At 41.5% G+C, this 14,443-nt stretch overlaps 1 protein-coding gene across 2 annotated transcripts in view; it reads right to left on the reverse strand.

Annotated features, from left to right (window-relative positions):
* The window catches only part of CNBD2 (cyclic nucleotide binding domain containing 2), a 65,932-nt gene that overhangs the window by 15,124 nt on the left and 36,365 nt on the right, over positions 1 to 14,443 (reverse strand). For both annotated transcript variants that reach the window (XM_030309694.1, XM_030309695.1), the window contains 2 exons: positions 6,552 to 6,666; positions 440 to 617 (listed from right to left, as the gene is read on the reverse strand). In XM_030309694.1, coding sequence (XP_030165554.1) covers positions 440 to 617; positions 6,552 to 6,666 — 293 coding nt within the window. The remainder of the gene's footprint in view (positions 1 to 439; positions 618 to 6,551; positions 6,667 to 14,443) is intronic.

Genomic DNA, 14,443 nt, shown 5'->3' on the forward strand with positions numbered 1-14,443 from the left:
GTGCAGAGCCTGCTTGGGATTCTCTCTCTCCCTCCCCATCTTGCGTGCACATGCCCACACTCACTCTGGAGCGTTCTCTCTCTCAAAAACAAAACCAAACAAAACAAAAACACAATAAAACAAAAAGATCCAGTGACACGCAGACAGAATATCAGAGCCAGATCTGTCCTGCCCCTTCTTCCTCAAATAGGTTCCCTGAGAAAGGAAATAGCTGACCACCTAAAATGGCCCTATGGGATACAGGCAGAGAATGCAGCTCCTGGGTCTCCAATCAAGCACTTCTATAGGCTTCCTTCTGTATATACCCCAATCTTTGTACTCGAGCTATGCCTGCTACCGCCAGCCCCTCTTCAGTATCCCTGACATTCTGTCCTTTCAAGTTCTATCTTCCTTTGCAACCAGAATCTGGATCCTTCTATCTGCCAAGCGCTAAGCTTACTTGATCTTCGGGCCCAAGGTCTTTGGAAGAGTATTTCCTGAGGTTTTAATCCTCCTACTGAAGCTGGACCCCTGTTGCTCCCAGGCTTTCTGGAGGTGCTTAAGTTTCAGAGTACTAAAGTCCTGTACAGGATATGATTTTATCTGGAATTCCTTAAATCTCTCCACAGGAGAAGGTTCTGTTAGAGAAAGCACAGAAAAACACATTAATGGGTCTTTGCATATAGGAGGGCTTTGCTGATGATGGTGAAAGGTATACCATCCTCACCTGCCTGGCTCGCCTGGTGCATGGGGAAATTAAGGAAAATAGAACATACTGTGGTCTCCATGTATTGTCCCTTTGTGCCAGGCCCTTAGCAGAGCCTGCACATACATTACATCCAGACAACTGTCACTGGCTCCATTTAAGAAACAAAATTATCAGCAGAGATGGGGCACCTGGGTGGCTCAGTCGGTTGAGCATCTGACTCTTGATTTTTGGTTCAGGTCATGATCTCACACTTCATGGGATCGAGCTCCACGTCTGGCTCCATGCTATCAGCAGAGCTTGCTTGGGATTCTTGCCCTCTCTCTGCTCCTGCCCTGCTCACTCATGCACGTGCACACTCTCCCTCAAAAATAAATAAATGAACAGCAGAGAGTTGAGGTCACCCAGGAAAGGGCTGAAGCTTAGAACTGAACTCAAATCTACCTGATTTAAATCTCATGTCTTTACAAGGGGGCCTGGGTGGCTCGGTCTATTAAGCATCTGACTTTGGCTGAGGTCATGATCTCATGGTTCAAGAGTTGGAGCTCCACATCAGGTGAACATGAGCTCCACATTGGGTAAATGTAAGCCCTTCTTCTCCTTCTCTTTCTCTCTCCCACTCTGCCTCTTGTGGGACTGATTCTCTCTTCCCCTTGCTCACTTGTGCTCTCTCTCTCTTAAAAAAAAAAAAGAAGAAGAACAGCTTCTGTCTTTCCACTAACAGATCATATGATTGTATTTATCTGGGACTGGGGACAGAGGCAGCAATAAAAGATAAATAAATGACGAGCCATAGAATCTTGGATGAGGTAATTTTCCAGAACCCTCATAGGATTATTATAAGAATTACAGATAGGAGCGCCTGGGTGGCTCAGTCGGTGAAGCATCCGACTTCAGTTCAGGTCATGGTCTTATGGTCATGTGATTCAAGCCCAACGTCAGGCTCTGTGCTGACAACTCAGAGCCTGGAGCCTGCTTCAGATTCTGTCTCTGTCTCTCTGCCCCTCCCCACTCACACTCTGTCTCTCTCGCTCTCAAAAATAAATAAACATTTAAAAAAATTAAAAAAAAAGAATTACAGATAAAGTATGTGCTACACCCTGCACAGTGCACTTAATATCCCCTCTATGAGAGTTAAACAAGATCACCAAGAGAATACTACTCAGAAATAAAAAGGAGGAAACCAACTACTCAGAACACAATGCTGAATGAAAAGAAGCTAGGCACAGAAGAGTACATATTGTATGGTTCCATTTATATGAAACCCTAGGAAAGACAGATCTAACCTATTGCAATAGAAAGGAGATCAGTGGTCACCTAGGGTCGAAATGAAGGGTAGGAATTTACTGGGAAAGGACACAAGGGAAATTTTGGGGGGATGGAAATGTTCTGTAACTTGACTGTTGCAATTACCACAGGTATAAATTTGTCAAATTCATTGACCTACACATTTAAAATGTGTGCATTTTATTGTTTGAAAATTAAATATCTGTAACTTTGATTTTAAAGACAGATCTCCTGGGGTACCTGAGTGGCTCAGTCGATTAAGCCTCTGACTTTGGATCAGGTCATAATCTCACAGCTGGTGAGTTCGAGTCCCACATCAGGTTCTCTGCTGTCAGCATGACCCGCTTGGGATCCTCTGTCCCCCTCTCTCCCTGCCCCTCCCCAACTTGCACACATGTGCACTCGCATGTGTGTGCACTCTATCCCTCTCTCAAAAATAAATAAACATGAGGAGTGCCTGGGTGGCTCAGTCGGTTAAGCATCTGACTTGAGCTTAGGTCATGATCTCGCAGTCTGTGAGTTCAAGCCCCATGTCAGGGTCTCTGGTGACAGCTCAGAGTCTGGAGCCTGCTTTGGATTCTGTGTCTCCCTCCTTCTCTCTCTGCCCCTCCCCTGCTTGGGCTCTGCCCCTCCCCCCCACCCACCTCTCTCTCTCTCTCTCTCTCTCTCTCTCTCAAAAATAAAATAAAAATAAACATTAAAAACTTTTTAAACAAATAAACATATATATATATATTAAGGGTGCCTAGGTGGCTCAGTCAGTTAAGCAGCTGACTTTCAGCTCAGGTCATGACCTCACGGTTGGTTTATGGGTTCAACCCCGGCATGGGGCTCTCTGCTGTCAATACAGAGCCCACTTCAGATCCTCTGTCTCCCTCTCTGTATGCTCTCGAATGGGTGCTCTCTCAAAAGTAAATAAACATTTTAAAAAATTTTAATAAAAAAATAAAAACAGATCTTCAGTGTTAGAGTCAACTATTAAAATTAATGTTAATAGAAATAATTCCAAAATCTATAAAGAATAGGCCTAGATTAGCAGAGAACATACAAAAAGCCCTGAATAAACCTTTTTACAAGGCTTTTTTGTCAATATCTATCAATATTTTAGGTGTGCATGGCCAGCATGCACTGGATGAATTACTCGATTCAGTAATTCTAAGATTTTATACAATGTTGCCTTGTACACATATGCAAAGATAAATACACGATGAAATTCACCACATTAGGGTAATAGTGAAAAATTGGAAATAACTCAAAATATCTGTAAAAGGTCATTGCTTTAATAATTGTGGTATATACATACAGTAGGATAAAACTCAGCTATTAAGAAACACAGATCTAAAAAAAAAAAAAAAGAGAAAGAAAGAAACACAGATCTAGACTTCTGCTTCCAGCCAAATGAATTAACAAGGACTAGACTTACTCTCCCACCTGAAACTACTTTAAAAAACCGGCATAAATGTATGAAAAAATGGCTTTCAAGATATTGGGCATCAGGCCATGAAGAACAATCATCCCTGTAAGATAGAAAACAAATGGGGTGAGCCCTACTATTGCCCTAGCTTACTGCCTAGAGCTTTTGGAGGTTTTCTGGGCCATGTTGCAGGGAGGGGGAACCCAGGTGGATCCCATAAGTTTCCCTGAATTGATGAGACAGAACCGAGAATCTAGGGAGGACAAGACAGCAAGAGTTCACAAAGCAGAGTACCAGAGAGCACAGAGATGCACAAAGAAAGAACTCTGAAGATCAAGGTATAATAAATGGAAACACAATGCATGTTTATGGATTGGAAGACTGAGTACTGTTAAGATTTCAATACCACTCAGATGGAGGTACAGATTCAATGCAATCCCTATTAAAACCCCAATGACCCAAATGACAGGGCACCTGGGTGGCTCAGTCAGTTAAGCATCCAACTTTGGTTCAGGTCATGATCTCATTGTTCATGAGTTCGAGCCCTGCATCAGGCTTTCTGCTGTCAGCACAGAGCCCACTTCAGATCCTCTGTCCCCCTCTTTCTCTGCACCTCTCCTGCTTGTGCTTTCTCTCTCTCTCTCTCAATATTTTTTTAAAAAATCCCAATGACTTTTTTGCAGAAATAAAAAACTCATCCTAAAATTCATATGAAATCTCAAGGGACCCCAGATAGCCAAAACAATTTTGAAAAAGAACAAAGCAGAAGGGCTCACACTTCCTGATTTCAAAACTTACTACAAAACTACAGTAATCAAAGCAGTGTAGTATTGGCATAAAGACAGACATATAAGCCAAAAGAATGAAATAAAGGCCCAGAGATAAACCCTCAGATATATGGTCAAATGATTTTAGCCAAGGGTGCCAAGACTATTCAATGGGGGAAAGAACAATCTTTTCAATAAATGGTGCTGGGAAAATTGAATATCCACATGCACAAGAATGAATTTAGACACTTACCTCATACCACATATAAAAATTAACTCAAAATGGATCAAAAACCTAAATGTAAGGCCTAAAACTATAAAACTCTTAAAAGAAAACATAGGGCAAAAGCATCACAACATTGGATTTGGCAGTGATTTCTTGGATACATACTAAAGGCACTGGCAATAAAAGAAAAAAATGGACAAATTGGACTTTATGAAAATGTAAAAAATTTGTGCAAAAGACAATATCAGCAGAGTAAAAAAGCAGTCCATGGAATGAGATAAAATATTTGTAAACCACATAACTGATAAGGGATTGACATCCAGAATATACAGGAAATTCCTAAAACTTAACAAAAAAACAGACAAGCAGATTTTAAAATGGGCAGAGAACTTGCATAGACTTTTCTACAAAGAAGATATATGAATGGACAATAAACACATAAAAAATGATAATAATAATTAGTAGGGAAATATAAATCAAAACTACAAGATACTATCTCATATCCATTAGGATCAATATCATTTAAAAAAACAACAACAACAAAGAGGGGCACCTGGGTGGCTCAGTTAGTTAAGCATTCAACTCTCGATTTCAGTTCAGGTCATGATCTCATGGTTTGTGAGTTCCAACCCTGTGTAGGGCTCTGTGCTGACAGTATAGAGCCTGCTTGGAATTCTCTCTCTCCTTCTTTCTCTGCCCCTTCCCTGTGTGCATGCATGTGCTCTCTCTCTCTCTCTCTCTCTCTCTCAAAAATAAACATTAAAAAAACCCAGAAAATAACAAGTGCTGCTGAAGATGTGGAGAAATTGGAACCCTTGTGCATTGTTGGCAGGAATGTAAAATGGTGCAGCCACTATGGAACACAGTATGGAGATTCCTTAAAAAGATTAAAAATGGAATTACCATATGACCCAGCAATTCCACTTCCGGATGTATATTCAAAAGAAAACGGTCTCAGATAACTGTACACTCATGCTCATTATTCACTATCGCTAAAATGTGGACGTAACTCAAGTGTCCATCGATGGATGAATGGGTAAACAAAATGTGATATATATATACAATGGAATATTATTCAGGCTTAAAAAGGAAGGAAATTCTGACACACTACAATATAGATGAAGCTTGAGGGCATTATGCTAAGTGAAATAAGCTAATCACAAAAAGACAAAAACTGTATGCTTCCACTTATATGAGGCACTTAGAGTAGTCAAAAGCATAAAGGTAGACAGTAGAATGGTGGTTGCCAGAGGCCAGGGGGAGGAGGAAATGATCAGTTATTGTTTAATAGGTATAGTTTCAGTTTTACAAAATGAAAAAAGTTAAAGAAATGGATGGTGGTGGTGGCTGTACAATATTATGAAGATATTTAATACCATTGAATTGTATGTTTAAAAATGGTTCAGAAAATTTTATGCTATGTGTATTTTGCCACAAAAAATAAATTTTGGGTAAAAAATGTTATGGGATGCAGCTTTTTCTCTGGTGGATTGGCAGTGGAAAAGAGAGGGAAAAAAACTGACATGAGAAGAGAAATGACATTTCCTGAGCACTAACAGGCCCTGTCCATACACAATCTGATTCAGCTTCCCTAGTAACCCCTGTGATAAAGATAACAAACATCTACTATACACTAATGCAGGCAGTGTTCTAAGAGCTTTATATATCCATTTGCTTAATTTCATAACAAGCCTATGAACTTGTTTTATGGAGTCTGAGGGAACTGATCCACAGGGACACAGTCACTTGCCCAGTATCACACAGCCCATAAGAGGAGGACCCTGGATTCAAACACAAGCAGTTTGGCTCCCGGGTCTATGCTCCTAACCATGACACTACCATGACAGATATGAAGAAACCAGGCCTAGACCCTTTAAGTACTCATCAGAGTCACTCAGTTAATCAGTGAGATTCAAACCCAGCTCAGTCAAGCTCCAGGCTCCTTTCCACCCCTCTCCCTCAAAGGGAAAGCCTAAAAAGGAGGAGCTGGAGGGGGGGCAGGAGCCTCTCCTGGCAGGGCCATGTGGGCCACGTTTGCACAGCTGGGAGAAGAGGGGATCAAACCAGACATCCTGCAGGGCCTTTCTAGCTCTAGAGGTCTAAGATTCTATGGGCTGAGAATTGGAAGCAGAAGGGCCCAGGCGCCCCCTGCTGTGCGCAGCTGCCAGTTACCATTGAGGTGGGTCTTCAGAGATGTGTCGTCTATCAGCTCCAGATGCTGCCAGATCCACTTGTAGTAGAAAGGCGAGGTCCCAAGGTCTATCAGACGCAGGACTTCACAGCTGCCCTGGAAACATCAAGGGACACAAACAATGGGGCTAACTCCTGAGGCTCCAGGCAGGCCAGGCTTTGAAGATAAGCTCTCTCTATTGCATCTTACCCCAGTTTACTTGGCTTAATGCAAGTGGTTTCGGGTTCCTTTTTCTTTTTTTCTTTCCTTCTTTTTTTTAATGAAAATGTTATGTACTCATCACAAGTTCAAATAGCTAACTAGGCATAAGAACTAAATAAATGTTGGCATTGGGAGAAAAATCACCATAGAGAATATGACTGGGACAATTGGTGAAAATAATCACTTAAGGGGTGGTTTAGTCGGTTGAGTGTCCGACTTCGGCTCAGATCATGATCTCATAGTTTGTGATTTCGAGCCCCATGTCAGGCTCTGTGCTGACAGCTCAGAGCCTGGAGCCTGTTTCAGATTCTGTGTCCCCCTCTCTCTGACCCTCTCCCACTCATGCTCTGTCACTCTCTCTCAAAAATCAATAAACATTAAAAAAATTTTTTAAAGAAAATAATCCCTTAAGTATATAGGGGTAAGTGAGTATAACAAATGATATTTAACTCTCAAATGATTCAGGCAGAGAAAGAGAGAGAGAGAGAGAGAGAGAGAGAGAGAAGCAAATGTGGCAAAATGTTAGCAATTGGTGAATCTGGATGAAGTTTATACAGGAATTCTTTGCACTGTTCCTGCAAATTTTCTATAAATTTAAAACCATTCCAAAATTAAAAGTTTTAAAAATATTCAAACCAAACAGAAGAGCATAAAGAAAGTCAAAACTATTTTCATCCTAACACCCAGAAATAACAAGTAGCATTTTGGTGAATATTGTTTCAAACTTTTCTTTGTAAACATAATACATTAATATTTTTTTTTCATAAATGAGTCTCTTTATGTAAAGAGATCATTGTAACCTTTTTAAAGAACTCAATAATATATCAAGGACATCATTTCATGCCAAGTAATATGGTAACATTATTATTTTTAGTGATTGCATATTATTCTATGTATGCCATAACTTACATACAATTTAAAATAGGAAATAGTTGAACAAAGGAAGTCAGACACAAAGAACACATTCTGTATGATTTCATTTATATGAAGTTCAAGAATAGGTAAAAGGGCGCCTGGGTGGCTCAGTCAATTAAGTGTCCGACTTCGGCTCAGGTCATGATCTTGCAGTTTGTGGGTTTGAGCCCCGCGTTGGGCTCTGTGCTGACAGCTCAGAGCCTGGAGCCTGCTTTAGATTCTGTGCCTCTCTCTCTCTGCCCCTCCCCTGCTCATGCTCTGTCTCTGTCTCTCAAAAATAAATAAATGCTAAAAAAAAATTTTTAAAAAGAACAGTCAAAAGTAATCTTCCGACTTTGTGGTTATCTTTGGTTGGGGGGGGGTGGGAGTTTGCCTGGGAAAGTGTACAAGGGAGCTTTCTAGGGTACTAGAAATGATCTCTATCTTGATTTGGGTGATGCTTACACAGATATATACATATATAACAATTCACTAAGCTGTAAAGTTTAGATTTCTTTATCGCACACATGTTACACCTCAAGGAAATATTTTTGAAGATTAATATTCAGTTCTTTCTGTCAGTATTATATATATAATTCTGATCTTGTTCAGGACAGTAAAATCTCCAGTTTACAAAACTCACCGCCTTTCCAAACTCTCCTGCACTGGGGGTAGCAGTGACCCCGTTCTGGCTACTGACATATAAGTGGAAGGCTGATGGATAAAACTCCCTGGAAACCTGTGGTTGTCCTTCCCCCTTGCCTCTGCATAAAACTCATATGTGATGGCTGGAGGTGAAATAGTCACATCGTGACCATTAGGATGAAAGCTATATGCTGTGGACGATGAGGGGAGATGCTAGAAGGGAACTGGGGTCTTGAAGATTTCCTCAAACAGCTGTTCTAGCCCTGGATTGCTTAATTCTAGCTTCTCTACTGCAAGACAAAAGGAAATTACTATTCACTAAGCCACTGCAGTTGGGTTTCTGTGACAGCAACTTTAACTGATAATCTTGTACACACATCTTAATGCCTAGAGTGGTCATTTAGTTCACAAATCTCAAGTTCTCCCCCTAAGCATAAGTCAGGATTGTTTTTTTACTTTTAATCAGATATGGCCTTCTTACTTGCATTGGCCACTTTCCTAAGCAAAGTGACTCTGACAATTTGAGTGGAAACGTTAACAGCCCATGCTTGATTCTCAACATTACCTTCCCCTGTCCTATGGACCATGGAAGCATAGGTGAAGATAGTCTCCAGTGGCCTGGGTCCCTGAGTGACCATAGAAAGCAAGGCCTCCTGCTGATCAAGTAGTGGGGATGAAGGAATGCGTCTTTGTTAGTTAATCCACTGAGATTTGAGGATTGCTTAGAATTGCAACATAACCTTGTTCATCCTAATATAATGCGCATGTTTGATTATCCCTTGGGATTGTTTCCTACAAGCATGTATGTTTTTTTTTAAAAATTTTTTTTTTCCACGTTTATTTATTTTTAGGACAGAGAGAGACAGAGCATGAACGGGGGAGGGGCAGAGAGAGAGGGAGACACAGAATCGGAAACAGGCTCCAGGCTCTGAGCCATCAGCCCAGAGCCCGACGCGGGACTCGAACTCACGCACCGTGAGATCGTGACCTGGCTGAAGTCGGACGCTTAACCGACTGCGCCACCCAGGCGCCCCCAAGCATGTATGTTTTAAATGTTGACACACATTGCCAAACTGCCTTGCAGAAATGTTAGTTTACACTCTCTCCAACAGTGTATAACAGAGCCTGTTGTATCTTTGTATTACATTGAAAGCTGGGCTTTCACAATCTTTTTTATTTTTTCTAATCTGGTAGGAAAGATATGTCATTTTCTTTTTTATTTCATATCTTTATAAAACATTACCTTTTTTTAGTAGGAACTGTAAGAGACACATTATACTTAAGGTTCAAGCCCAACTACTGTTGAAGAGGAAAGAGAAGGGATAGACATTTATTAAGCCCTTATGATATGCCAGGTGTTGGTCTTGGAGGCTTAGTGAACATTTACTCAACATTTATCAACAAGGACTGCAGGTGCCAGAGAAACACAGGTGAACATTTTCTTCTCAGGCTCTCGTGGGTGTTTAACCCCATCTGTACCTGTGTAGAAAACAATTTCACCATGTGTCCCCAAATGATAAATTGTTCCAAATGAATTGGTTATGGGCATTAACTATGTTTTCTAAGCCAGTAGGAAATCACCTTCCCTAACTTTCCCAGGTCCAGGACACCCAGGCCCCTCCCTGCTATCACCCTCCAGTGGCCATATTTGTGAACTACAGGGGTCGGGACCTCCCAGTCTCAGATGAATGAATGTTCTAGCAGCTGGCCTGGCAGGAAATGAAAATGGGACAAAAGAGCAGTCCCTTTAGAAAGGTCAGGTGCTTTTCAACTCCAGCCAGAGGGGGCCACATCACAATACAGCCTGGTGTTGCCTGATCTTCTGAATATTCAAAAGAAGCCAGAAATCCGAAATTTTATTTACAATCTTCACAATAACGATTAAATCAACTTTCAATAAAACACTGTAAAGGACAGATCAAACTCACCTACCAGCCAGGATGCTCCCTCCTTGCTGTCACTTTGTAACATCTGCATTATTTTTCTCAGAATGAAGTTCAAGAGCGCCTGCATTAGATTCACCCTCTACGTTTATTCAAATGCAGATGGCCAGGTTAATGAATAAGAATCTCTGGGGTCTGGCAGAAATTTGCCTTTTTAGGAAGTCCCCTAAATGTTCTTCATGCTTACTCAAATCTGGAAAAACTCTTTCCTTAAGTCAGAGTTCTCCACGTTTAATGTGCATCAGAATCACCTGGAAGTCTTGTCAAGACAGATTACTGAGCCACCACCTCTGAGTTTTGGATTGAACAGCTCTTGGGTAGTCCTGAGAATCTGCATTGTTAGTAACTTCCCAGATGATACAGATGCTGCTGATTCAGTGACAATACTTAGAACCACTGAACTCGAGTATGAATGTGAACCGAGTAAATCTGGGCTAGACTCTCATCCTTATAACAGACTTTACGAGGTAAGTAGTTCATTCTGTCTTATGGACAAAGAAATGGAGGCTAACACAGACTAAGAACTTTCTGCCAGTCAAGATGTAATCATTTGATTAGAGCAAGTCTTGCAGATGTCAGGGAGGAGAAGGAATTGCAAAATACTCAGGCTGGCCTTCGGGGTTTGGCACTACCATTCTCTCTTCTAGGTTCTCCCTGCTCTCCTCACATGACCATCCTTTGGGTCAGATCCTGTGCGTCCAATCCCTTATAGTGTAGAGGCTGCAAGCCAAACACTCCCAAACATCTCCGAAGCCCCCTCGCACCTAAGAAGTGATTTCGGTTCCACTGCCCAGATGCACTTGGGCAAGGCTTGGTTTTGGACTGCAGGATATCTACTGTGTTTGTGGAGGCAGTGGCTACGGACGTGGCTTCCTGAATGTGGCAGGAGCAGCAGCACCTGTGACTGTCCAGTTCTGGACTCTGACTTGGGGTCACGTGGGGGTCATGTTCAGTTGAAGTTCTGTTCCTTCAGGCCTCCCCCTCACCAGTAAATCTGTTAGCCATTCAACATCCGGCAGTAACTCCCCTTCTGCTTATGTTAAGCTAGTCTTGACTCCCTACTCTAGGACTGAACCCAGAATTAACAACACAAACACACCCTTAGTGATAAGTTTAATAATCGGCTCTCTGGGAAAATGTATGCATGTCTATAAACCTTACTCTTATAAAGGGTGTGTTACACACAATTTAGAAATAATAAAATATACGGTACTCTTATTGAAAGTTCCTATATATAAGGGTGCCTGACTGGCTCAGTTGGTAGAGCATGAGGCTCTAGATCTCAGGGTCCTGAGTTCGAGCCCCACATTGGGTGTGGAGCCTGCTTAAAATAAAAATTTTTTAAAGAGGTTGCATATAGTCAATGGATTCTCACAGAAGACTGTTGTGGGCTCTGGCTGAATTCTTGTAACCATGGCCAATCTATAGTCACAAGTCAACTGTGATTTGACAAATTAAGTTGCATCCAATCCATACTTCTCCCAATACATTTTTAAAAAGTCTTTTTTAGTGTCTATTTTTGAGGGACAGAGAGAGACAGAGTGCAAGTGGGGGAGGGGCACAGAGAGAGAGGGAGACACAGAATCCGAAGCAGGCTCCAGGCTCTGAGCTGTCACCACAGAGTCTGATGCAGGGCTGGAACGCACAAACCACAAGATCATGACCTGAGCAGAAGTCAGATGCTTAACCAACTGAACCAGCCCCCCGATATATTTAATATTATTAAGAATAGTTTGTAATCTACTGGCAAACTACTTCTCACCTTTGTATAAATTATGTTCATTAAATGGAAACCTTCTTTAGTTTTAGTGCTATGCATACCAGAATGTTGCTTGTTCATCAACAATGTAACTTCTCTGATGAATCTATGATGAATAGTTTATTTTAATTTTTTAAAGTTTATTTATTTATTCTGAGAGAGAGAGAGTGTGTGTGAGTAGAGGAGGGTAGAGATAGGGAAGGAGAGAATCCCATGTAGGCTCCACACTGTCTGTGCAGAGCCCACCGTGGGGCTCACTCTCACAAACCGTAAGATCATGACCTCAGCCGAAACCAAGAGTCAGATGTTTAACTGACTAAACCACCCAGGCACCCCTATGTAATTTCATTTTTAATAACTATTGTATTTATTACCTTTGAAAATTCCTGAAACTTAATCAGCTCTCACAGCCCAGTAAGAGCCAGCTCCAGCACACAACCAATCTTGCCCCCTTCTTTTGTTTAATTGTCCAATACTTCAAGGCTCAACTCCTGCCTCACCTCCTTCAGGAAGCCTTCCTTACAACCTCCAGCCTTAAGAGAGATTCCCCCTCTTGAGTCCCGAGGACTCAAAAAGTTTGTGCTAATCACTTGGTAGTTGGCAGAGACAATTTTGTCTCTGCTCAGAACCTAATGGAAGAGACATATAAACAGAGAGAAACAGTCTTTTCCATCTTCATATCCCTCCAGAGTGTGAATCAACCTTCGCACAAACTCAACAAATGTCTGCTAACTTAATATGAGCAACAGATATATGGGAGATACTAAAAGTTTGGATGGCCTTTCTTAAGGTATCTTAACTTCAACTGCCTCATTTGTAAACTTGGAATAATAATATCTTCCTCAGGAGCGCGTGGGTGGCTTAGTCGATTGAGCATCCAACTCTTGATTTTGGCTCAGGCCATGATCCCAGGGTCGCGGAATCAAGCCCTGCATTGGGCTCCACACTGAGCATGGACCCGCTTAACATCCCTCCCTCTCTCTCTCTCTCTCTGCCCCTCTCCCCTACTTGTGGACTCTCTCTCCCAAATTAATAATAATAATTATTATTATAATAAATATCTTCCTGATAGAGCTATAGTGAAATGGTACTATGTACACAGTTATTCATCAAAACACTGTTTGAAATGGCAAAAGATTGGGGCAACCTAAATATCCATCAATAAGGAACTGGTTAGATAAATTCAAGTACAAGCATACAGTGAAACCCTGCACAAGTGGTAAAAAAGAACAAGTGGGTTCTTTATGTACTGATATGGAACAATCTACAGAAACACTCTTGAAACAGCAAAGTGAAGAACAGCCTGCATAATACGATGTCATTTATGAAAACAAGGAAAAAATATACACATGCATTTGCCTCTATACACAAAGAATAGATGCAGGACAGACACATGAGAAAGCAGTGACAATGACTGTCTCTGGGGAGGAATACTGGGTGGCAGGGGGAAAGAGGTGAGAGGGAAACATTACTCTTTTAAACCTTTTGAATTTCAAACCATGTGCATGTATTACCTGTTCCAAAATAAACAAACAAAAATTAACAATACTAGTAGAACCCGTGGCACAGGAGCAAAGGGCCTCAAAAAAAATGGTAGTTCTCATGGTGATCATGAAAACTACTGAGGGGTTGAGCAGAGTCAACAACTGACAGACAGATCGACTCAAATTGCAAATCCCAGCTCCTGAGAAGAGCTTTGGATAGTCAGACAGATCTGTATTGAACCTGGCTTCTGCCCCTCATCGACTATGTGATCTTGGAGGAGCCACTTCACCTTCCTGTGCCTCAGTTTCCACCTCTGTACGATGGGAATAGCAACACTACCAACCTCCATTGGGCTGCTGTGAGGCCAAAATGAAATAAAGCATTTGAAGCACACAACCTGGGACATAGTATGCACTCAATAAATGTTAGATTTTCTTTTTATTATCAACCAACACAGAAGTTGACACAAGACAAAAAGCAATTCACAAAAGACAAAATTCAGACAGTAAACAAACATGAGTAATCTCACTAGGAATCAGGAAAAATGTAAATTAAATCCTCAGTAAGGTGGCATTATAAAATTGATGGGGCGCGTAGGTGGCTCTGTCGGTTAAGCATCCAGCTTTGGCTCAGGTCATGATCTCATGGTTTGGTTCGTGAGTTTGAGCCCTGCATCGGGCTCTGTGCCAACAGCTTGGAGCCTGGAACCTGCTTCAGATTCTGTGACTCCCTCTCTCTCTGCCCCTCCCCCGCTCACACTCTGTCTCTGTCTCTCTCAAAAATAAATAAAACGTTAAAAAAAATGTAAAAGAAAATTGTTGAGGGTCACCTGGGTGGCTCAGTCATTTAAGTGTCCAACTCTTGATCTAGGCCCAGGTCTTGATCTCAGAGTCGTGAGTTCAAGTTCCACACTGGGCTCCACGCTGGGCATACTTTAAAAAAAAAA

The sequence above is a fragment of the Lynx canadensis genome, chromosome A3 (genome assembly GCF_007474595.2).
Source record: "Lynx canadensis isolate LIC74 chromosome A3, mLynCan4.pri.v2, whole genome shotgun sequence".
Taxonomy (NCBI): Eukaryota; Metazoa; Chordata; class Mammalia; order Carnivora; family Felidae; genus Lynx; species Lynx canadensis.